General features: G+C 33.8%; 1 protein-coding gene across 15 annotated transcripts in view; it reads right to left on the bottom strand.

The window, feature by feature from the left end:
• The window catches only part of PICALM (phosphatidylinositol binding clathrin assembly protein), a 111,465-nt gene that overhangs the window by 25,833 nt on the left and 60,377 nt on the right, over nucleotides 1-25,255 (bottom strand). For 4 of the 15 annotated variants that reach the window (XM_059412235.1, XM_059412246.1, XM_059412230.1 and 1 more), the window contains exons 7-15: nucleotides 23,989-24,095; nucleotides 21,268-21,309; nucleotides 19,169-19,254; nucleotides 16,845-16,968; nucleotides 16,469-16,605; nucleotides 14,054-14,157; nucleotides 8,551-8,700; nucleotides 5,003-5,083; nucleotides 771-878 (exon numbers count right to left, since the gene is read on the bottom strand). In XM_059412235.1, the coding sequence (XP_059268218.1) occupies nucleotides 771-878; nucleotides 5,003-5,083; nucleotides 8,551-8,700; nucleotides 14,054-14,157; nucleotides 16,469-16,605; nucleotides 16,845-16,968; nucleotides 19,169-19,254; nucleotides 21,268-21,309; nucleotides 23,989-24,095 (939 nt within the window). The remainder of the gene's footprint in view (nucleotides 1-770; nucleotides 879-5,002; nucleotides 5,084-8,550; nucleotides 8,701-14,053; nucleotides 14,158-16,468; nucleotides 16,606-16,844; nucleotides 16,969-19,168; nucleotides 19,255-21,267; nucleotides 21,310-23,988; nucleotides 24,096-25,255) is intronic. The other 11 variants (XM_059412273.1, XM_059412261.1, XM_059412268.1 and 8 more) reach the window with 4 other exon arrangements.

The following is a 25,255-nucleotide window of genomic DNA, read 5'->3' on the forward strand; positions in this document are numbered from 1 at the left end:
ATGTAATTATAAACCAACTAGTGCACAGAGAAAAAAAATTCTTAGTCCATACATACTCTTTATAAGATTGCTTACTTTTTGTATAATCGAATATTATAAAATCAAAAACACCTCACTATGTTTCTTCAAATGACTTGAACTTATTTACTAATTAAAATCAAAGGTCATTCCATGGTAAGAATAATAAATTTCATGGAAACTCTTAATCTTTACAAACTTTGGAGTAACAAAATACTAAATGGAAACTTGGCTCTACAAATTTATATAAGTCCCAATTTTAAGACAAATGAACAAGGACACTACAGAAAGAACCATCCTTAAAATAACAAAAAGCCCCTAGAGCTCTGGTACTTAATACTTCTAGTTGGTTAAGCACCGACTGTCTCAACAAGTCAGGTACCAAATGTTTTATTTTTCCTATTTTTCAGAAAAGCCAATTTCATTTCAGTAAAGGTGAAAATTGTAATGACTACAAAGCACAACATTCTACACATAACCATTAGCAATTTACCAATCTAATATGAGGAAGATCTCATTTAGCTCTAGGAGAAACAAAATCCTCCCAGAATCAAAACTGCCAATAAGAAATGGGTAACAGTTAATAATCCCTTGAAGTTCTTCTCATCTAGTAGCTGGGAGAAGAGAAACAACTTCACTGGCTTACTCCAATTTAATCTATTTACATATGTTCAAAAGATATTATTATCTGTCCTTGCACAGAATCTAAATGAGAACATTATAATAATGTTAACAGAACAATTTTTTCTTACCCCCAGAATCTACAATAACATTGGTAGATTTATTTCCAAACACAGATTCAAAGTCAACATTAAGGCCAGCTGAAGGATGTGGCTGTGCAACTGGAGATGGAGTGAATCCTAAGGAAAACCAAAGTGGAAAAAGCTCAATTCTTTAATATATCTACATTTACAGCTCTTAATAATGACGACAATAGGATAGAAAAAGCAATAAATTCCCCCAATGAAAAACAAGGCCAATCCTTCAAGCAAAATGTTTCTTAACACTATTCCATCTTTTTGTGGTGATGACATTTTTCTGTAACAAAATCATCCTACTGACAAAGAAAACTAACAAAAGAGCAACTGAAGTTGTACTACTAAGTTTGTTTCATTACAAAAATAAAATTTTTATCTTTTTACCTTAATTTTATGTACTGATTATTTTTAGAAAACTAAACACATCTAAAATTCCAGGACTGTGCATGAAGTAAAATATATACACAATGCAAAGGATCACTTGGTAATGAAGTAAATATTCTACAGTATTTTAAAAAATATCTACTTAGAGATTCTACTTAGATCCTGGAATCTTTCCCCTCTCCCCGACAACCTACTCACCTTCCATTATTTCTCTCACCTTCCTTCCACCTTTAAATTATTAATTAAATGCAATATGGTTTAAGTTCATTTGAGAAGAGGATTCTGAAAGTTACAATGCATTAATCCTTAGGTTCCCCCTTTAAAAGTAACCCTTTAGATCTATCGAGTATTCCAAAGGACACAAGTTTTTAAAAATGTTCTTATTCCAGGGGCACCTGGGTGGCTCAGTTGGTTAAGCTGCTGACTCTTGGTTTCAGTTCAAGTCACGACCTCAGGGTCCTAGGATCAGCAGGAGTCCAGGCTCTGCCCTCACCTGGGAGAGTCTGCTTGGGATTCTCCCTCCCTCTGCCTCTGCTTCTGCATGCACACTGTATACACTCTCTCAAATAAATAAATCTTTTTTTAAAAGTTCTTATTCCATAATTACTTCTTAAACCACTCTTAAAAACAATGGTCAGGGGAACCTGCATGGCTTAGTTGGTTAAGCATCTGCATCTGCTTTAGGTTCAGGTCATGATCCCAGCCAGAGTCCTGGGATTGAGCCCTGCATCAAGTTCCCTACTCTGTGGGGAATCTGTTCTCCCTCTTCTTCTGCCCCTCCCCTGTGTTCCAGCATGCGCTCTCTCCCTCTCGCTCTTTCAAGCTCTTTGTCTCTCTCAAATAAATAATAAAATCTTAAACCACCACCACCACCACAATGGTCATACAGTGAGAACACAAACACTATCAAAGTATAAAATAAGTTAGTATATAAATCTGACCATTCATCAAGATGTTTCTACTAGTTTAATAACATTTTATTTTATTTTATTTATTCATTTGACAGAGAAAGAGAGAGAGAGAGAGAAGCATAAGGAGGGGGAGCAGCAGACAGAGGGAGAGGGGGAAGCAGGCTGCCCACACAGCAGGGAGCTTGATGCAGGGCTCGATTCTAGGACTCTGGGATCATGATCTGAGCCAAAGGAAGATGCTTAATTGACTGAGCCACCCAGGTGCCCCTAACAACATTTTAAAGTGTACAAGCTGTTTAAGAATTACACCATGGGCTCACTGGTTCTTCTCTATGAGAACTTATGCATCTACTCAAGAAGACAAAACTCTACTGTGCTTAATTTTGTGCCCATAGAACCATCAATTTAAGAAATACACAAATTGTTCTTTAAGTGATTCTGGAAACAGTTCGCTGGCTAGGTCTCCAAAGTTTAGGAAATATACATAATAATTTATAAACAGGATAGCCTATCAAATTCCCGTTTTCTCCTCTTTTATCCCACCTTTCTAGAATCTGGTTAATATCAGAGATAAACCTATCTTTCTACAGTAATCCATTTATTACTTTCTTTAAAGAGAGGAGCCATTTACTATGGTCCCTAGGGGCATCAGTCTGTGCAATTACAAGACTACTACCTAAAAGTGTAAAAAGTTCGAGAGGATATAAAGTAACCCAGAGCTAGCACCTCAAATTTAAAAACGTCTCTAGGTATGCAAAAAGTAAAAAGAAATTTTTCTATAAATTGTAATATCTGATTGGCTCCTAGGGAAGCAAGCAATGTATTTCAAAATAACAATATTTTAAGTAGTAACACATCTTCTAGGTAAGAGTTCTACATTTTCATTTCAATGAACATTATCAACTTAATGGCCTTTTATCCCAAGTCATTTTTTGGGAGACTTAGGGTTTTGTTTTGTTGTTGTTTTTTTTTAATCAGAGAGAGAGAGAGAGCATGTGCACGCACACAAGCAGGGGAAATAGCAGGCAGAGGGAGCAGCAGACTCCCTGCTGAGCAAGGAGCCCCATGCCAGACTCCATCCCAGGACCCTGGGATCATGACCTGAGCCGAAAAGGCAGTGGCTTAACCTACTGAGCCACCAAGGCTTCCCAGGATTTAATTTTTTAAAGTTACTTAAAACAAAGATTAAAAACTACTATCACCATCTCAAAAGGAAAATTCAGAGACAAAAAAAAAAAAAGATGAACAAGTTCTGAGTTAAGGTTAACTATGTAAAATAATCATGACATTGAACTGCCTACTCTTTCACTTCACCAAGGCCCAGTGAAAACTCTACCACTGACCATCAGTAGTTCATAGATCAACATTTAGAAATCACTGCCTGGCAGAGCATATATCAGGAGGACGATAATAAATTAACTGCATGGTACAAGATGAACAAGCTTTGGGGACAGAAAGGCATTCCAAATACCGTCCAGAAAAACACACCATTTTGTTAAGGGATTTTAGAGGTAGTTCCATAATAAATTAGATCTCATACTTGCTGTGAAAGTAACTTCTACTATTTATTAAACTCTATGAAACACTAATGCAAGAGCTTTATAAACAGTATATTATTTAAACTTCACAATAACCCTATGAGATAGTCATTATTATCCTCATTTTACAGATGAGGAAATAAAGAGCTTAAACAATGTTACTCAAGGTCAAAGATTTATTAAGTAGCAAAACCAAGACTTAAACCTCAGATTATCTGATTTCAGAATCTTTTAGGGGTTTTCAGTTTATCCCAAGTATTTCATTTTATATAAACTAGTAGGCAGAAAAAGAAAATTGTATTATTACAGCTATAGTAATTATATTTATTCACTATTAAAGTTATATGAACTTCTTGAGCTTCTCACAGCAAATGCTGGGCCAAAAAAGTGAACAACCATAGCAGTTTTAATAAAGTCTAAAAGCAATGAAAAATGTGTTCAAGGCTGTATCTGATGATTAAATAATAACAAATATAAAATGATTTGCATACACAAGATAATTTTCAGTAGTAGTTTTAATGATAATTCTACATACCAGGCATAGCGCTAGATTTTATACAGTCATATATGTAAATCTCATGACAATCCTGTAAGTTATTATTATCCCAATTTTCATAGGCTTAAGAAAGGTCAAATACTTGTTTCAAGTCACACAGGTAAGGGCGTAGAACTGGAATTCAAAAAGGAATTCAAATGCAAATTCACTGAATACTAAACACATACTTTCCATCAAATGTCCTCATAATTTCCATTTTTAAATCTTTTTAATCATGCCCAAGTCTGCCAGTCAAGAGCCTCATTCTTCACTTGTGTCAAACCTACTTTTCAATCCCAACTGAACTAAGATAATCAACTCCTATGCACCAAAAAGAAAAAAATAAAATCAGCTGGATTTGGGGGTTTCATTATCACTGCACTGGCCTAGAACATGTTTGGAAAGACAGAAATGAGTATCAAAATGGCCATGCCTCTCTGGAAACTGTTCCTGGTTTCTTCTGCCTTTGCATAGTGCTGGCAAAGCACGCCTATTTCCAGGAGAATCTCCCTACATCTGTGCCACAACTGTTTAAGTCAAAATTATTTAGTATTCTATCACTATATAAAGAGCTTTAAATTCCATAAGCTTGTAATAATAAAATGTTATAAGCTCCTCTGAAAATGTGAACCTTTTGAGTACAGATTAAAGTGGGGAGATGACAAGTATCCACTCACAGAACAATCCTGTGTTTATTTAAGACAAGCAAAATTAGGGAAAAAATGATCTGTTCCTCAAAAGCAAGTATATTTTTTCTTAACCAAATTAAAAAAAGAAAAAAAACCCTCATTTTAAAGAAAACAAAGAACTCCCTCCTGCATAAACAAACTGATAAACTTTAGAGATACCATTACCTACCTCCAAATAAACCAGCTACGGTAGAAGGCTCATGGCACATAAGGGTAGTATTAGGATAAGCTTGAGTGCCACAAAAAGAATCTGACAAGGCATACATGGGGGGGAAGGGGGAGGGAGACAGAAAAAAAGGAAGAGAAAAATGAGGAGGAACAGTTAAGAGTGAAATGGAATAATTAAAAAACAAATGAACAAACAGAACAAAGACAGGAGAGTCCAAGCTCTTAGTGTTCTTCACATTATAACTTATTTTAAAAAGCACTTAAGTCTCCATTATGAATATTCTATTTAAAATATATTCACAACAAAATTTTAAAAATAACCAACATGTATTTCCTTAGAGAAATAAGCAGCAGTTGGCGTTTTAGTCAATGTTAACATGTCTTCTGAGGTCTTCTTTTACAGATGAGTAAGCAGGCCTGAACAAGGTCACAGACATGGCATAGCTGGGATCATCAACCCATTCTTCTTGACTTATAACTGCTTTAATGAGGATAAGCTACTTTGTACACTGGGGTTCACATCATCAGACCAATGTCCTACTCTGAACGAGTTAGAGGGTGTCTATGTAGCTGTTCTCTGATTTTTCTCAGTCGTTCTTAATCCTTTAGAGCAGAGGTTGGCAAATTATAGCCAGAGGCCTATTTTTAATATGGCCACATGAGTTAAAGAAGGTTTTTACATTTTCAAACAGATATTTTTTAAAAATGAAAGAAAATAAAAGAAGAATATGTAACATAGATTTTATATATCCTGTAAAGTCTGAAGTATTTACTATCTGGCTCTTTACATAAAACGTTTGCTGACCACTATTCTACAGAAGCACTATCCCAAAACTTCTAGTAACAGAAATTTTTAAAAATCTGCTCTAATATGGTAGACACTAGTCACATGTGCCACCGAGCAACAGAAACCTGGCTAACACAGCTGTAGGAATGACATACCTTGGGTGGCCCTTTCATGCTATGAGTAAGAAACTGTTGGAATTTTTATTATACAACCCTACTTCTCAAGAACTTTTAATGTGGATTAAATGGCTTCTTATTATAAAGCCTCTTCTTAGGACAGGCATTCGCAAACTACAGCTGCATGTCTTTGTGAATAAAGTTTTCCTGGAACACAGCCAAATGCGCATTTATGTATTGTCTATGGCTACCTTTATGCTATAATGCCAAAGCTGATAGCTGCAACAGACTATATGACTCATGAGCCAAAAATATTTCCACTCTGATCCTTTGAGAAAAGGTTTGCTGATTCTTGTTCTAGACTAATGACCTAGGTTGACATGAGTGATTTACATTTTCCCATTCTAGACTCACTTTTACAAAAGCACAAGTACTAAACAGTAAGTTTTTGCTAATGATAAAACTTGACAGATGAATGTATTTTAAGTATAATTTATACTTTCATTTATACTATTTACACTCAAAGAATGTAAGAGTTTAAATAAAGACAACACTTTCATAAGGAAAGGGCTCTGTAAAGCAAAGACACCGGATTCCTGCTTCAAGCTTTTGCTCCTATCAGCCAGGTTGTCTCAGGACATTAACTTTACTCACTCACATGATCATCCATAAAAATGGTAGTAATTCTGTTACCAATATGAGAGTTGAGAACTTGACCAAATATTCTCTGGAGGTCCTCACAAGCTTACAATCACCAATTCTAGGATTTTAATCTTCAAATGCACCTACTCACCTTAGCATATATGGCCATCAATTTTACTAACTTTCTTTGCTTTTTGGTCTTCCTTTTGCCCCAACCCAAAGGCCTTAGCCTTAAACTTAAACATTAGGAAAAGGACATTTCTAGTACATTCCTTCTGTTAAAGGGTTTCCTTGAAAAGCGTAAATAATAATTAACTCTCACAGAATTTTTTATATTTTTACTCTGGTTCTGTTTCAATGTGAAATAGCTATAGCCTATAGCATTCTGTCCCTCTAGGGTAAATAGAAGACTGACATACTGAAGCACATGTACTGGTCTGACCTAAAGACAGAAATTTTAAGACCAAAAATAAAGACATAGCTGTTTCATACCCCCAATTAAAGCAACTGACTTAATGATACAAGAAGCCAGACCCACTAAATACATGCTAGCTCATATTCAGTAAGTATAAAGAAAATATAAACTTATTAGAAAACCACATTCCAAGGTTAACTCAAGTAACCTTTTTTTACCAAGCAAATAAGGTACAGCATTTAACAATTCTTCTGAAGAGTAGCAAAATATGAAATTTAGTTTCAGCCACTTTATACTTAATTTATAATATGTTACAATGACATGAAGGAATGCCTGCAATTGATTCTTAGAATTTGGAGCTATGAGACTAGTTATATATAATGACAGCACCTGCCTTGGAACTTCCTAAAATCTCCCAACTACTCTTTTCTAGTCACCTCTCTTCCACCTCCTCATATGTATCGAACAGAATGTTCAGAATGTGGCTAAGTGTCTATTTAGGGTACACAGCTGACTTTTAACATGCTGCTTTAAACACAGATTTAAATTTGTATCGCCTTAAAAGTTGTTTCTCTGGTGAATAAAAGCAGTTTCATCATCTTTTTTTTTTTTTTTTTAAGATTGATTTATTTATTTATTTGACAGACAGAGATCACAAGTAGGCAGAGAGGCAGGCAGAGAGAGAGAGAGAGAGAGAGAGAGAGGGAAGCAGGCTTCCTGCGGAGCAGGGAACCCGATGAGGGGCTCGATCCCAGGACCCTGAGATCAGGACCCGAGCCGAAGGCAGCAGCCCAAACCACTGAGCCACCCAGGCGCCCCAGTTTCATCATCTTTTAAGGGGTGTTCAGAATCTTTTCACGGGGTTGAAAATTGTTAATTTCAGGTTACTATATATTCATAAGATTCTATATATTCATAAGATTTCCTTGTGTAACTCTGGAGTGAAATTTTACCTTTTTACAGATTTTTATACCACAACTAAAGGCAATTTAGTTTTCATTTTCTACTTGTCATTTATCTCCAGGCTAACAATGAAGTGAAACCCTTAAGAATGGGACAGAGGGTATGTATGGATTTAAGACGATCTAAAACTGTACTATTCACAGTTCAAAAAAGAAAAAAAAAAAAGATAGCTACTGAGAATGATAACCATCCTCTCTCCTAAACAAAGAGGGAAAGATATAAGTACATACATATTAGTAAGTGTAAGAGATGTTATCCTATAGCCAACTCTCTGAATTAATAAACAAAACATGGGGGGAAAATGTGATAAATGATGTTAGACTGCTTGAGTATCACACTATAATAATGATGGAAAACAACACACTAAAAAAAAAAAAAAAATCCAAAAATAAAAACACCAACCCACAACTTCAAAGGAAATCTTCTTTCCTAAAAACTTGGATTAAATAAAATTAGGGATACTAATTTTTAAATGTCACTATATTATTGTTATTTAGTTTATTTTAAAAATTGATAATAAAATCCAAAATAATTATTGCAGCGCCTTAAAAATAATTAATGAATATGTAAAAAATACTTAGGCAGTATAAACATTAATTGGAAAGAAAGGTTAAATGGTACTTTACCAACAAACATTTCATGAGTAGGTGTCCTAGTAGTAAAAGTGGATACATCTGAAGAAATGGGAAGGTGAACATCACCACTACTTTTTGTGAGGAAAGGATTTAAGCTTGGAATGGCATCATCAACAGCATCTACAGTAGCAGAGAAAGGATCTGTGTAGTCCAAGTGCATTACAGCAAAATGAAGAAAGGAAGTAAATTAATTAGTATTGTAATTAGTCAAAAGATGCAAAGTGAAAAGTAGCAGCTATATTATTGTTTATTAATCTTAAGTGCAAAATACCTAATCATCGTCATCAAGATGGAAGAACTACATTTAATATCTTTTAAAATGAATCCTACGAAGAAAACATTAATGTGTCCAATTAACATCTGTAGCATACTAAGGACAGATCTGCTCTCTAACATCAGGAAGCCAATAGGTGAAAAAGAAAATAACCAAAATGCATCGATAAAAGAACCACCAACCCTGGACCGTGTTCCCCACCCTATATGGGAATGTATTGGCTTTCATGGCATACCTATGCTTATTCAAGTGAAAGATATAAACAACCAGTGTAGTACGTGTGTGGCGTAAGTAAAATATCAAAAAACAAAGAAAATTAGGGGTAAAGGGCTATTTATAACATGTGGGGTAAGTCTTAAATAGGTTCAGAGGTAGAAATTTAAAAAAATAAAGATGAAGAAAAGGTCTCATGATTTAGAAACAGGAAAGGAATTTTAGAAAAATTAAGAACAGAGACAAAAGAATGGTGGCCATTTCATAGACTGGGAACCACAATGAAGGTCCAGTTAAGAGTTCTAAAGCGAAATCATTAAGGCTTTAAATGATTTACTAAAGTAGTAACAAAAGTACTATTCCATATTAGGATGGTACCAAATGTGTATTATTATCAAATCCTACTTTTAAAGTTATTTTAGAATCAGGTATTTACTATACTTATACCTCATTCAAGATAATCACCATTCTAATGACTAAAAACCACTCATCATTAGCAGCAAAACCCTCCTAACCTTTACATTCTATACTTTTAACCAGAAGCCTATTCTTGTCTCCTATAGTTCGTGATGCTCACTTAAGAATATGATATTAAGCACTGTATTTTACTCTAAAACTGTATGATAGAACAGTAAGAACACAAAAATAGCCTAAAAATAGCCAGCTCATTCATTACAAATACATTTTTCCCTAAAGTCAATAAATTCAAAGCAGGTGCTCCACAAATCCTAAAACTATTTAAAAAATGAAATAGCAAGAAAATATTGAGGTCACTGGCTTATACAGAATCATTTTTTAAAACTTTAATTTTTTTTTTTAATCACACAGGACTTTTTCTATCAAGTATTCCTACAGAACATCAATTTACACCCAAAAATAAAGTCCTACAAATGTATCAAAATTCACTGATACAGTACTCAAACTAAAACAATCATGTTCAACACCTTTCCCATCTCCCACTCCTTAATAAATGGAATGACGGGGGAAAAGAATCCAAAAAAGTAATTAAGAAATAAGAAGTAGAAAACAGATAACAAGAAAAAGGTTTTCTGTCCTAAAAAAAACCTATAATGATGACCACTCTAACTGCTTTCTGCATAAAGAAGGGGATGCACTGTTTAGAGTTCATCAATTGTTCAAAGTACTATTTTAAAATACTGAATAGTGGCATGAGGTTTTTAAAGTACTTCATACATGGTCGGACCCAAAACATCTCTAGTTTTTCATGCAAAAGAGCCATGAGAGAAGTCATTCGAAAAAATACATTCTGCTATTACAGATCTATTAGTTTATGAGAAAAGACACGTTTGGGAAAAGACATTAGTTATCTGCTGCTCTGATGAATGATGGAGTTTTACCTAAGTACTTATTATCAATCATTTTCTATTATATGAAACATCTTAGAGAAGAATACGCAGAAACAAGCAAGTGTGACTGTATTTAGGTCGACTAGACAGTAAGAAAAAACAGTCCTTAATCTACTTGACAGAATTATTAGATAATATAGATGATGTTAATCTGTTAGTGGATACTGTACTACTACTAATAAAAACAAATCCATTACGATTAAAAGAAAGTAACATTCCAGCTACCCCTACTTAAACTTTATTCACTAGACAGGTGAATGAAAAATAAATAAATAAGTATTTTATTTTAAAAAATATTTTTTCCCATTATTCCTATATTAGTTACTAGAAAAGTTTTTTTATGTTACAACAGTCAAAGAAAAATAATCCCCAAATATTGAGGATTAATATAGCAGACATATTATAATGCTGAGGTCCTAAATACTGGATACCTATATTGACACAAATAAGTTTTCCCTAAAGCATTGTGTGTTTCATACCAGTGGAGAGTAAAGCAAATTTAACTTCAGAATGGTAATTCTTTTTTGCCTGAATTAAATTCTAAAATCTAGCTTAAGACATACATCAGTGTACTGAGCTGATAATATTGTTCATTTTTAGATTTGATATAACACAAAGTTTTAAAGGTGATATAAACTTAAATCTTCTCACATATTAGTATTCAACATGAAGTGCCTATTCAGACTCCAGACCATTTCTTGAAAAATCAAAGGCTCATTAATAATGCAATGAGGGGTACAGAAGAGCTTGTGTTCTGTCTTTCATGTTCATTTTTAGGTGGACTCTTAAATGCCTTTTAAATAAACAGTCAATCCTTACTTCCTTTTAATTTAGCATCACTAACTACCTGTGATTGGGAATACACAGCATCTCTGTGGTGCTTTATGGTAAGAACTAAATTAATGCCAAATCTGTTTTAAAAAGTACTAACTCTGCTATTAAAAACCATTTTAGCAAATGAAAGCAAGACAAACACAGAATAAAATTTTAGGATTATCAAAAAATCATACCTTTGCTATAAAAGCAGCATGATGTTAAAATGTTACATATTTCAAATGTTTAGGTAAATGGTTAATTTCAAAAAACTTTACTGTTATGATCAAAACCTTTTACTTATATGATTTATTTACTCATCTCAATCTAACTTTAATTTCAAAAATAAAGTAAAAAATCTTAATCTGAATGTCCTGGATATAAAAAATATACTGACTGATTTAGGAAGTATTCAAAGTTCTTGACTCAAAACACTCTTCAGGTAGCCAATTATGCAGAAGTCAAAACTCTGAAATTATCATCGGCTCAGAAATCAATTATCTTTATATCAAAGTCAAGACAAGATTTAATTCTTTTTTCTTTTTTAAAGATTTTATTTATTTATTTTACAGACAAAGACCACAAGTGGGTAGAGAGGCAGGCAGAGAGAGAGGAGGAAGCAGGTTCCCCGCTGAGGGGAGAGCCCGATGTGGGGCTCGATCCCAGGACTCTGAGATCATGACCTGAGCCGAAGGCAGAGGCTTAACCCACTGAGCCACCCAGGTGCCCCAAGACAGATATAATTCTTAAGTTGAGAGGTTCAAAGTAAACATTACTGTCCTTTCCTCATATATAATGATAAGCTTTTGGAAAAATAATGGTCAACTGCTATAGCCTCTGTTCCCACCATTCTTGATTTGTATTTTTAGTACTTTTAATGGTCTCACTTGTACATAACAAGCCTAATGCTAAAATATAAAGGACTTTTTGATGGAAATAGTAGCAAGAGAAAAATAACCTAGAACAGGAAAATAAGACATAATTAAGTATGTTCCTACATACAATATTTGCCCACAGACTGCTGTGAAAGGACTTCTTTTAACAGGACATTAAACAACTTCTACAGGCTGAAATTTCGTGAAATTATTCTCCCACAGAAACAGTCTATCTGCCTTCATATGAGTTCAATAATCCCAAGCCAAAACTCTTTAATTTGTTAATTATTAGAATTAACTATATATAGTATCCAAATAAAATAATTTCATAGTTAGTTTCTTTGAAATGTATTAGTTCTCACTAAGACTTCTGTAAAATTTCTCATCTATTTAGGAAATAACTACTTGTTTTTTTTCTTTTTTTGTGTGAAGTGGGGAGCAAGCTAAAACTGCTTACATGGTCATGTCAATTCTACTAAACTTCTAAAACAATTCACAGTAAGCAGAAAATAAACACGTAAATTTTGCCAGATTAAAAATCCTAAAATTAGGACATATCATTAGGATCTTAAAAAAATACTTTCTAAATTTGTTATGTTTCACTGAGATAAAAAAATTCTAAAATATTTATTGACTTTAAACTAGCTTATCAGTTTTATGAATTAACCCTGAGAACTTAAGATTCAGCTAAATTAAACTAATCTTCTAAGTCTTTTTGTTTTTAATCAAGTCATGACTCATAAGATTAGCCTAGAAATCTAGTATTTTAGCGTTTTACTATTTCTGTTACCTGGCATATCCTGAACCAGAAATAACCTGTCCAGAAAAAAAGAAAACATCCACTCATTCAACAAACTTATTAAAAATCAGTATCCTAGGCAATGATAATATAGCACTGAACAAAATAAATAAAAACTCCTGCCTTCAGAGACTGCACTCTATTACACTACACAGAGCCTCAAGAATTAACTATAAAAAATGAAAAAAAGTTCTTAAAACTCTAATCATTAAAATATAGAGGGAACAAGTCTAATTCATACTAACATAAAAATTCTCGAGAATAATTAATTGTATCTTGCTATGAGAAGTAAGCTGATCAATTCAGATTTTACATGTGAACCAATAAAACTTTAAGGTAGCCTGCCATTCCCTATTCTATAGACCGTATCTTTGCTCAGAATATCTCCCCTTTTACTCGCAAATAATTTTTGAGTGTTCATAAAATAATACTTATATAACAGAAGCATCACAACCAACCAAATGAAATAATTTGAAAGCATACTATATGTCTACGCAAAACTGCTTAAAAATTGACATGGACTAGGTTCAATCCCTCAAAGATGCCAGGTCAATGATCATGATATAGTCACCCTAAGATCAATAACTACTACAGGGCAGCAAACATTCCTTGTTACTATTAGGGGAAAATTCTTTGAGTACCAAAATCTTATAGGTCTCAACTAACTACAAGTTTTAAATGCAAGTAACATAAAGATTGTCATGACAGTCCCAGTCAGAACATAGTTTACTACTTGATAACACCATGTGAATTTTATTAGAACCTTATCAGATATTTACATGACAGAAGTTTTCTTTCTCCCGTAAGTCACTTTTTTCCCTATGCCAAAAACAAAAAAACCCTTAGGCATTTTCTGATTATGGAACAGTTACTCAACACTGAAAGAATGAGTTCATACTTCAACATACACTGGGACCTTCCTCTTCACCTTTATTAAAACTTTTCATAATTTAATTGAAAAGAAATTCCAAAATTACATTTACAAATACATGAAAATGTCTTCAAGGAACAAAATGACCTCAATGCCATGGTAATATTTTTGAAATTCTCACTTATCAAGTGTAACCAAAAACTACACAAATAAGTAAAACACTACAGAATGGGAAAGGGAGTGGCCTATACAACATAAAAAGCAGAATTCATTAATGCTTACCTCCCCATGTACTTGCTACCTGAGAAGCAGTTGACATAGGAAGTACAGATGGGTGAAAAGTTGGCTGTTGTAAATCAAGCAGATCATTTGGTAGCTTTGATGTGCTAGGAAAATATTTTGAAAAGATGAGTTATTTATTTATTAGGTAAATGTTGCTCTATCAGCCTCTCCCTTTCTCCTGCCCAGTAAATAAAAAACATTAAAAGTGAAAAAAGGCCAAGTAATGTAAACCTCAAAAGAAGGAACACTTTCAGTAAGGTAATAGTTGCATATCCTTTATATATTTAACAGCAAGTTTTTACTTATAACAGTGTATTTCTAAGGAGGTTTGGGAAAAAAATTCACATACCATATTTTAAGTTTATATAGGATTCAAATAATTATAGCCCTTCTGGAAAGGATTAGTGACTTCCCCAGGAAAATACTGATTTCTTTACTGAAATGAAGCTAAACAACATGATTCTGAAATATGAAATATCCTGGCAATTTTAATTTTTGTAAGGAAATTTGTTTTCTTACTTTTAATCTTCGACTAACACCTTTAGCGAAGTAAAAATACCTGTTAACTTCCTTCTATTGCTTCAATATCCAAATATACCAACAATATAGGAAAAAATTATGCATTCATACATGATATAAACTTACAACAGAGTCAACCTATTACACAACTCTGAGGCACTGTTTACACGATATATAAGACTTTTATGTGATTAAGGAGTAACAACTCAAACAAAGATCCTAGAGTTTCCATGAACTGAAGCATTGTGTGTACTATAGCACAGATCATTTTTAACTTACTCAAAAACAAAATGCCTTTTAAACATAAAAATTAGTTTTGACAGGTAAGGAAAAATACAAACGCATTTAATGCCTTGAGAAAAAAAGAACAGAACAGGCAATAAAGCATTCTATAATAGGCTGTAAGACTTGCTCTCAGTTACAATTAAAAAGGTAAAAACTTTGAGTGTATTAAGTGAAATAAAACATAGTCAAATTAGTTCTTTATCTACATTCAAAATCTTTTCCATTTATCTCTCCTAAGACAGACTTCTTTCCAAGGTCTCCAAGTAGGGACACTTCATGTTATTTAAGAAGGATTCTAAACACGTAGCACATAAATTAAAAAACAAAATTAACAGGGCGCCTGGGTGGCTCAGTGGGTTAAAGCCTCTGCCTTCAGCTCAGGTCATGATCTCAGGGTCCTGTGATCGAGCATCGGGCTCTCTGCTCAGCAGGGAGCCTGCTTCCCTCTCACTCTCTCTGCCTGCCTCTCTGCCTACTTGTGATCTCTCTCTGTCAAATAAATAAATAAAATCTTTAAAAAAAAAACAAAACAAACAAAACAAAAAATATAAAGCTGGGGGAAAAAAACCCAACAACAATTCAACAAGCATCTATTAAGACTTTAGGGAAGAGGTAGCAACTGAGTAAGTTACACTGAACTATGAGTGGACTCAGTAAATGGGAGGGAAGATGTTATAAGAATGAGTTAATAAACAACAACAACAAAATTAAAGAAAACCCTATCTCTCTCTGTGGAGCATCTACCATGTGCTAGTTAAAAATTGTGCTACATCCTATACTAGTCACCTGGGAGTCTGCTGGAAATGAAAAACCCCTGTAATTACTGAATCAGAAACTCTGGGGGTGAAACTCAAAAATCTAGGGCTTCAGAAACTCTCCAGGTGATTCTGATGCTTACTGAAAATTGAGAACCACTGATCTGTACCATACATCTTATTTGGAGACAGAGATAGAGATAGCGATAGAAAGAAAACAAAAAGAAAGGAAAAGAAAAAGAGAGAAGGAATGAAAGAAGAGAAGAACAAACAGAGCAAGGATTCAAACCAAAATCTGACTTCCAAACTTAAGACTTTAAATCACTCCGAGGTAAAAGACAGGACAAACTTAGAAAAAGCCAATTAATCCTAATTCACCTGGAAACATTAACTTCCACTGTTCAGTAGCTTTAATTACACAACAAGACTACTGAAGTTAGTCTAGTAGGCTTTAATTGCCACAGAAACCTGACAACTCTAAACCCTTACTATGTTCCAGATCACTGAGTTTAACACCTGGGAACAGACATCAAAGACAATTTAATTTAATATCCAATGAAAGAATACTGTGAAATAGATTACACATCCATGTACATAAATGAAACAGCTGCACAGAGATAACCTACTACATTCCAATTAGTATGAATTTGTAATTCAGCCATCTTTCATCTCCTAAATATGCAAAACATAAACTCTTAATTATACCACTATCACCATCTAGTATCACCTCCTTTGTGTGAATTTATGAACACAAAATCACAAATTAAACTAAATCTGAAAAGTTTTGTAACATTTCTATGAGAAGTCTACCTTTAGATCTAAATATTCAAAGGTAATCTTTATCTCTTCCACATACCTGTTAGAAGAACTAGGAGTAGAAAAGATGTCAATGGCTGGTGCAGTCATTATACCCCCTGCTGAGGAGGACACAGGAGAGGCTGCAGTTGTTAAAGAGCTATGAGGTTTCTTTGCAAGTTCTTTTAGGCGCTGTTCCTGTTGAGAAAAGAAACTAGCATAAAGAATCCAGAAAGCAGATTTTTGTTTTAAGGCCTTGGGAAAAAAAGCATTATCTAATTTTGTTCTGATAGCAGAAAGGTATTCTGTTTTATCAGCCATTCAATGTCAGGATGAAAAATCCGACTACAGAGTTTCACTCCATCTGGATAACTATACATGAAATACTGTTAGTCTATTTAGAGGCTTTTCCCAATACAGAGAATGCAAACACCTACCTTTAAAGCTTTTAAACGAGCCTGTTCTTCCTCTAATGCTGCCTGCTTTTCCCTCTCATCCACTTTGGTTAGAGACAGGCCAGTACTTGCCAAGGAAGAAACTGCATTGGAAAGTGTTGTCGCCCTAGAGTAATTGGACAAAGGTAATTTGGCTTTTTGCAACATAGTTATGAAATGGTCTGGAAACATGGCCATGGATAAGCACTATAATTATGGACTTACCTTATGGAGTAAAAATCAGTACTTCAGATGAAATATTCTACCCACAGAATTATTAGCAATTAGCTAATTTATACAAACATTCACTGCTTTTTTTTTAACAGTTAGACTTTGGAAAGGGTTCACAGTAACATTAAGGGACACTGCTTTTTCCAAGTCCCAAGGCAGGGAACCAATGCAATTAGGAAAGAGCTCCTGTGCTCCCAGGAAAGGCCTTACGGGTAAAATGTATTAACTTTCTCATAGGAAATTAACTCTGCTAATTTACAGCCTAGATTCTGGCAGTACTACTATAGGAACACTAAAACATGAGTACCAGTAACAAATAATGGTGACTAGATGTTTCCCATGTAATAACACCCAAAGATGTCGTTCCCAGGGGACCACAAGTTCCTTTAAAGGAAGATCAATTTTATTTCAGTCGTTAGTACACCTGGCACTTCCTTTCTATGTGCTAGTCTTTTGCCAAGCCAGAATTTCCTTTTCAAACATGTCACACATGTAGAATGCATCATCTGTCACTGGCAAATACACAGCAGATCAACTCGTTTTTCTTATGTATCAAAACCTTATCCATACCACAGACCCCAACAATATTAAATTCCCAAATGTCTATTTTAAGCACCATTAACCCATGTAGTAAAGAATTCTAACCTGCAGAACTACTACTCAGTAACCTTTACTCATTTTCCTTTTATCACACACCAATCATTAATCTCTATTCTAAGCATGTAAGTGGCAAAACTATTCCAATATTATGTAAAATCAACTTTATAAAGATACAATTTAGAAGGGAAGAGTAATACAGTTGTGACAGAAATGCAAGAAACCCAGCAAATTTTATGATAAAAAAGTATGAGGTTAAATCAATATACACCTGAACTATCTGACTTTATTTTTCATTATTTTCTCAAGTAAGTGAGCCATATAATTTGGCTTATGCTTCTAAAAACCTACAGAAAATTCAAAGAACAAATCTGAATTAAAAAGTACTAAAATCCAGTAATAACATTTTCCTTTAAAAATTAAATTTTGGGGGTCCCTGGGTGGCTCAGTGCGTTAAAGCCTCTGCCTTTGGCTCAGGTCTTGATCCCAGGGTTCTGGGATCAAGGCCCACTTCGGGCTCTCTGCTCAGGAGGAAGCCTGCTTCCCCCTCTCTCTCTGCCTGTCTCTCTGCCTACTTGTGATCTCTGTCAAATAAATAAAAATCTTTTTTTAAAAAATTAAATTTTGTTGCCCCCCCCCAAAAATAATTCTGAAATAATCAAAAAGTCTAAAGAAAAAGAAGGTTCTCATTATAAATATTTTACACAAACTTTTTTCATGCTATTAAAAGAAAATCATCATAATAAAAAACGAGAATTACTCAAGTCACTATCCAATATAAAACTCATGTTACACAGTCAGTATTAGATGATCTGTGCTATTTTCAATGGTTAACTGGTTTCAGTCTTAGAAATCAGCTCAAAGACCAACAGACTGTTTAAATATGTCAATCAACTGGCATTAGAGAAAGATGATGAAATCTGATATCAGACATCATAGGTTTGAGTCCCAGAATTACTATTGCATAAATTTCACTGGCCTACAGTGGAGGTTAATCAAATTTGTAAAAAGGCATTTGAAAATTACTAGACACCACATGAATGGATGTATAACCACTTTTTTAAAAAGTTTTGTTTTTAAATTTATTGCTCATTTTTTTAAATTTCATTTAAGTAATCTCTACACCCCACGTGGGGCTCAAACTCACAACCCCAAGATCAAGAGTCCCATGCTCTTTCTGACTGAGCCAGCCAGGTGCCCCAAAATACTATCACCTTTAAGAGAAATACTGACCCTATGAATACCACTGCAAACCATGTAGTCAGTTTTATCATCTTAAGAGATACTGCCATCTATTGAAGATCAGGAACTATTCCAAAAATTTACATGTATTAATGCATTTAATCCTTAGCAACTCTATGAGGTGAGATGCTATTAAGCACATTTTATAAATGATTAATCAAGATAAGGGGAAGTTAAGTAACTTGGAATTTAAGCGGGATTCATCAACTTTCTCAGAAACATCACTCCTGCTCTTTGCCCTAGGAAGAATAATGTACCTGCTTGCAGCTGTAGAATCTTTGATTTTCTTTCCTTCCAAGGAAGCTAAATGTTGTTCCAAAGCATCAAGAAGACTGCTTGGGGCCTAAAATTGTACAGATATTAAGATTTTCATGATCATTAGGCCACTGGTCAAAAAAAAAAAATTAAGTATTATCTAACATATGAGAGTAACAAATAAGTATATTCCTCACAAACTAATGAACAGTAGAGTTATTTTTATTATATAAGCATAACCTAGTAAGAGGTATTAATAAATGTAATCAAAAATATAAAAACTGAGACTACGTAAACATGAAACATTAAGAGAGGTTCCTGCAAGTAATTACTTTTTTAAATATTTATTTGAATTTTAAATAAAAACATACTCCTAAAAGCTAAACATATTGTTGGGCCCATTCTCTATAATTAATAAATACTTGTTGAGTAATTCAAAGTGTGCAAACATTATCTTCGAACAGTTACTGATAAATGAAACTACAGAACAGCATCAAGAAAATGCCAATTAAAAATCACAATGAGATGTAATTTTTTACCCACTAGAATGTCTAAGGTTAAAGACTAGCAACATGGAACACTGGTGAAAATATGGAACAAATGAAACTCTTACATGTTGGTTGGAATTCATCCACCTTGAAAAAGGATCTGAAATTTTTTTATGATATGAAATATACACCTAGCATAACTACCCAATTCCATCCCTAATTATCTACCCAAAAAACATAAATATCTCCACATGAAAACACTTGCTCAAGAATGTTTTAGTAGCTTTATTAACAACAGTAAAAAATTACAAATAATCCCACAGTCCATCATCTGGAAAATGGACAAACAAAATTGTGAAGTCGCACAGTGAAATACTAGTCAGCAATTAAGAGGAATAAATTAATGGTACACTCAAGACATGACAGAACTCCAAACACTATGATGAGCAAAAGAAGGCAGATACAAGAAAAATACTTGCAAGATTCTATTTATATTAAATTTAAGATGTCAAAAAATTATGCTATTAGAAATCAAAACAGTGATTTATGGAGAGGGCTAGGTAGTGACCAGAGGGGGACCTGAGAACTGGGGTGATGGAATTGGAATTGATTTTTATATTGAACAGTGTGCTGATAACGCAAATATTTACAGTTTATCAAATTCCAGTCAAACAGATATTTAGCTTAATTTTATTTTAAAAAACAAAGACTGGCCTTTAAAGGCTATATAGCAAATCTTAATTTGAAGAGCTAATTACTTTCAAAAGGAAACCTTTTCAGTGAGCTGAAAAGGAACAGTTCACTACCTTTCAGTGAAGCAAATGCATCAGTGGTATTTACTCGCCCCAAGTAATCTTTAGGATTTGAGATAAAGAGTTACTGGATTACAGGAATCTCAATCTCTCTACCAATTACGACATGCACAATTTCCTTCATTCTGCATTTTCTCTCCATATATAAGACCCTACCTTAGTACAAGAAAGATATAGTAGAAGACCAATTAAAACCAAAAATACTGGATTATAACATTAACTATGTTGAACTGAGTACATATGTACACCACTCCCTAATCTCAACAAAATGTCTAAGACTCCCAGGAGCTCTTGTCAGAGATGAAAATGCTGAAAGTGATTAACATTTAAAAAGCTATTACAGCACAACAGACACCATGCTAACTACCTTGTATGTAATTACTGAGTCCATGAGGAAAACACTAGTATTATATCCATTTTACAAATGAACAACCCAAGACAGTGAAATTTAAGTATCTTGCCCTAAGATCATGTATAATCTAAGGTACACCTGAGCTGAACGTTTAGATATTTAACTACTAGGCTACAGAATCCTAAATTAAAACTGGGCTTTGAACTGGAAATTAAAGGGAATAAACTAAAGGAATGGTATAGCAATGGCTAGCTCCACCAACATAAGAGATGAAGAGATCAAAATGCTAGCACAACAGTAGGCAATGTATCATGTTAAAATCTGCCAAGAAAATTACTCTGATCTCCTTGACAGCAGGAGCTGCCTATTGTTCATCTTTGTACCCTTCACACCTAGCAATACAGGGAAAGACAGGAGACAGTGAAATGATATTATAGCAATATATTTACCTGTGAAAGGTCTGGTATATCACCTCTGTCAATTCCGACTTGCTGCAAGAAGCAGAAGCATTTTATTTAATAAACAAAATTATAGTAAATATTAAAAATTTAGAAAATGAAATTTACAGATAGTACTGTGAACAATATTCTAGATAGATAATCTTTAAAATTAGAAGACTATTTAATATCCAGAGGTATCATTCAATATTCCTAAGGGCTTAGATGTTCTTTAATGGCTCTGAGAGTTATAAACGGAGAACTAGAGCTGAAATTCAGTAAGACTATTAAGTTACCATCTCCATCTCTTCTGAGCACCTATGTAAGCTATGCTGTCACAATCTGCAAGCCCAAAGACAGTCTAATGAAAGAATATTTTATTTCTCACATCATATGGAGCAGATGGGTCTATTTCATCTCAGACCAGAACAACTGTAGGTAAATAAAGGCTTAAAATTAAAGTCAATAACTACAACTATCAAATGCAAAGAAGGGAAAAGTCAACAAATTAAAACATTTAAGAATTTATCTTAAAACATTAAGAATTTACTGGAAACATAGTAAATACAGTACCTTTTTTTTTTTAAAAGATTTTATTTATTTGTCAGAAAGAGAGAGAGGGAGAGAGAGAGTCCGCACAAGCAGGGGGAGTGGCAGGCAGAGGCAGAGGGAGAGGCTGGCTCCCCGCCGAGCAAGGATCCTGATGTGGACCAGATCCCAGAACCCAGCGATCATGACCTGAGCTGAAGGCAAGCGCTTAACCAACTGAGCCACCCTGGGGTCCCAAACACTACCTTCTTCTTATTTTAGTATATGACTGACCCAAAAGAAATGAGGGGTGGGGGGAATACACTGATTTCTCCTTGAGAGATACTTTAAATCCAATACAAACTTCAGTGGACTTCATAAAAGAGCTAATGTAAAGCTATTTTCTTCAAAGGTCTCATTGTCCTGTTTTATTCTATTTCATCTGCTACAGAATGAAATATCACTATGGTAATAGAGCTAGACTCACCAACTTGCTAGTTCCACATTAACTACTCTGATATAACTGATGAGTTATAGCCCAGTCATCATCCAAAATTATCCTAGCAAGCAAGACATCTCTACTGGTGATGGGTAGACAGTACAAAGGGAAAACAAACAAAAACTTTGAAAGCTGCCGCTGTGCAAGCTCTGTGCAATGCCTGTTAAGAATTACCACAACATAAATGCCTTCTGTGACGATACCAGAAAATTATTTTTTTAAAAACAGGGTTTTATTAGCTTCTTACTATTTTTATTATGGTTTCTGGCAAAAGATAAATTCCTCAGTAAGATGTTTCGGACAGTTTAAACAACTTAAAATATTTTTGTCTAAACTAACTAAATCCTTCCTTTATTTGCCAAAATTAATGAACTACACTTTTCAAACACCATTTAGCTACCTGTAAAAATCCTTTGTACACATCAATACAGAAAAAAAAAATCACTTGGGCCAAGAGTTCTCAAAATAGGACATCTGCTGGATTCTGAACTGAAGGTTATAGATTACTTTCTTTTCATTGGAAAAGACAAATGTATAATATAAAATTCCTATAAAATATATATTAGATTAATTATCCTTAAAAGACCACTACTGACATTCATTTGCATTCCAATAAGTGCTTTCTCAAGGTGGCAGCGAATAAAAATAATAGTAAATGTCTTCAGGACACAAATTAGAAGTCAGATACTGTTCTGAGCAATTTTACAACAACCCAGTGAGGTAAGTACTACTGAAAACCCCTTTTACAGATGAGGAAATCATGGGATACCAAGATTAACACCTGCATCAAGATGGTATGGCTGAAATCAGGGTTCAAACTTGGACATAAGCACCAAAGTTTATAACACCTATTGCAGAATTAAAACCACACTAGGGAAAAAACGTTTTCTGGGTGTCGTGAATAAAAAATGCAGAGAGGTTATCAGTTGATGGCTAAGAACAATTTCTATAGACTGATACAGAAATGTTATGAATTATCTTAAAGTTTATCATTCGTAATGAGCTTACTAAAAAATTAAAATGTTGGCTCAGGCTAACATTCTTTTAAAATATTCTGTGTTTTCTTACAGGGGAAAAAAAACCTCTTGAGGAAAATTTTCTATTAAACTGTATTTACCATTAATACATTAGACTGAGGAATGAAAAAAAAAAAAAGAACAATTTTAAGTAAAGTAGTATAACACTATTCTAGAAATCCAGAAAATTATTTTTTAAATAGATCTATAAAATTTTCCTACAACTTACATTCATGGTTTTCATAATCAATGATAAACAATATATACACTAAATTCACTTCTGTAAGGGAACAAAACTCTATGAACCATGTGACCCTATCTACAAGTCTCACTGGAGGAAAAAGACTTGAACTCACACTGAATATTCTCTATCACCTACCAGGACAAATACGCTAAAATACATGGCTAATGCCAAACATAAAAATCTCTGACCATTATGTACCACCTACCTGATTTTGCAGAGAAATAAACAATTTAAAAATAGATACCTTTCAATATTGAATATTGAATTAAATATACAGGATACATCTTATTCAATATCACATCATATTCATACCGTAACAAAGGATTCAACAACAGCATATGGATATTATTAAATATATACTTTATCATATTTAAGATGTTTCTTTCATTTGGATAATGCCTTATTTCTTTAAAATCTATACTTAACAACAGTTAAGGACAGTTTACCTCTGCAACTTTGAGAAATTCTGAGATTCTTGTCATCCTAGTCAGGAACTTCTTATAGATGTCGAGACCTTCTTTGCACTGGTTCTTTTTCATATCAAAATATTTTTCTGCCAAAAGTAAATGAAAAACACTTTTCTTCACATCAAAACAGAACACTCAAAAAGGAAAAGGATTAAGTAATAGCCCCAAAGAGATGATATAGGTGTCTCAGAGAACACACTCACCCTACAGGAAAAATATTGTGTTATATTAGCTTAGACATTTAAAGCAAATTAAAACAGAGGTGCTATTATATCAAAACAGAAAAATCATTTGACTTCGCCTGTATTACTAGTTTGTTCTATAAAATTCCTTACCTCACAATTTCCTAAATATAATTTGCATTTTTTGTTAACACGTTATACTTTTCTCCATTTAAAACAGCATTAAGTTCTACTTCCAAATATTCTTACTAGTAACATATTAACAAAGATGGCAACTTTATCATGTCCAAATGTCATCTGGAAAACTTAAACTTACTATATGAACAGCAACAAAGAGCTTCATTTATACCCATCACAGGGTCTTAAGACAGATTCCCAAAACTCTATAGAAAACATTCTATCTTTTTTTTTTAAGATTTTATTTATTTATTTGTTTGTTTGTTTTTCCCTCTTTGAAATATATTTTATTTTTTCCCCTTTTTAAAAAATTTATTTATTTTCAGCATAACAGTATTCATTATTCTTGCACCACACCCAGTGCTCCATGTAATCCATGCCCTCCCTAATACCCACCATCTGGCTCCCCCAACCTCCCACCCCCCCACCCCTTCAAAACCCTTAGATTGTTTTTCAGAGTCCATAGTCTCTCATGGTTCACCTCCCCTTCCAATTTCCCCCAACTCCCTTCTCCTCTCTAACTCCCCATGTCTTCCATGCTATTTGTTATGCTCCACAAATAAGTGAAACCATATGATAATTGACTCTCTCTGCTTGACTTATTTCACTCAGCATAATCTCTTCCAGTCCCATCCATGTTGCTACAAAAGTTGGGTATTCGTCCTTTCTGAGGGAGGCATAATACTCCATAGTATATAGGGAGATTCAAATTAAAACCTTCTATCTTTTACCTAAGAAACAGTAAGTTCAATTTCCCTATCATCATAAATTAAAACATTCCTAAAGGAAGTAAGTTGTGAATAAGCTCATAAAAAGCAAATTTAAATAATTTTTTTTTTTTAAAGGGGAGGGGAGGGAAAACAAGCATAATGGAGTGAACACATTTG

This window comes from Mustela nigripes, chromosome 1 (genome assembly GCF_022355385.1).
Source record: "Mustela nigripes isolate SB6536 chromosome 1, MUSNIG.SB6536, whole genome shotgun sequence".
Taxonomy (NCBI): Eukaryota; Metazoa; Chordata; class Mammalia; order Carnivora; family Mustelidae; genus Mustela; species Mustela nigripes.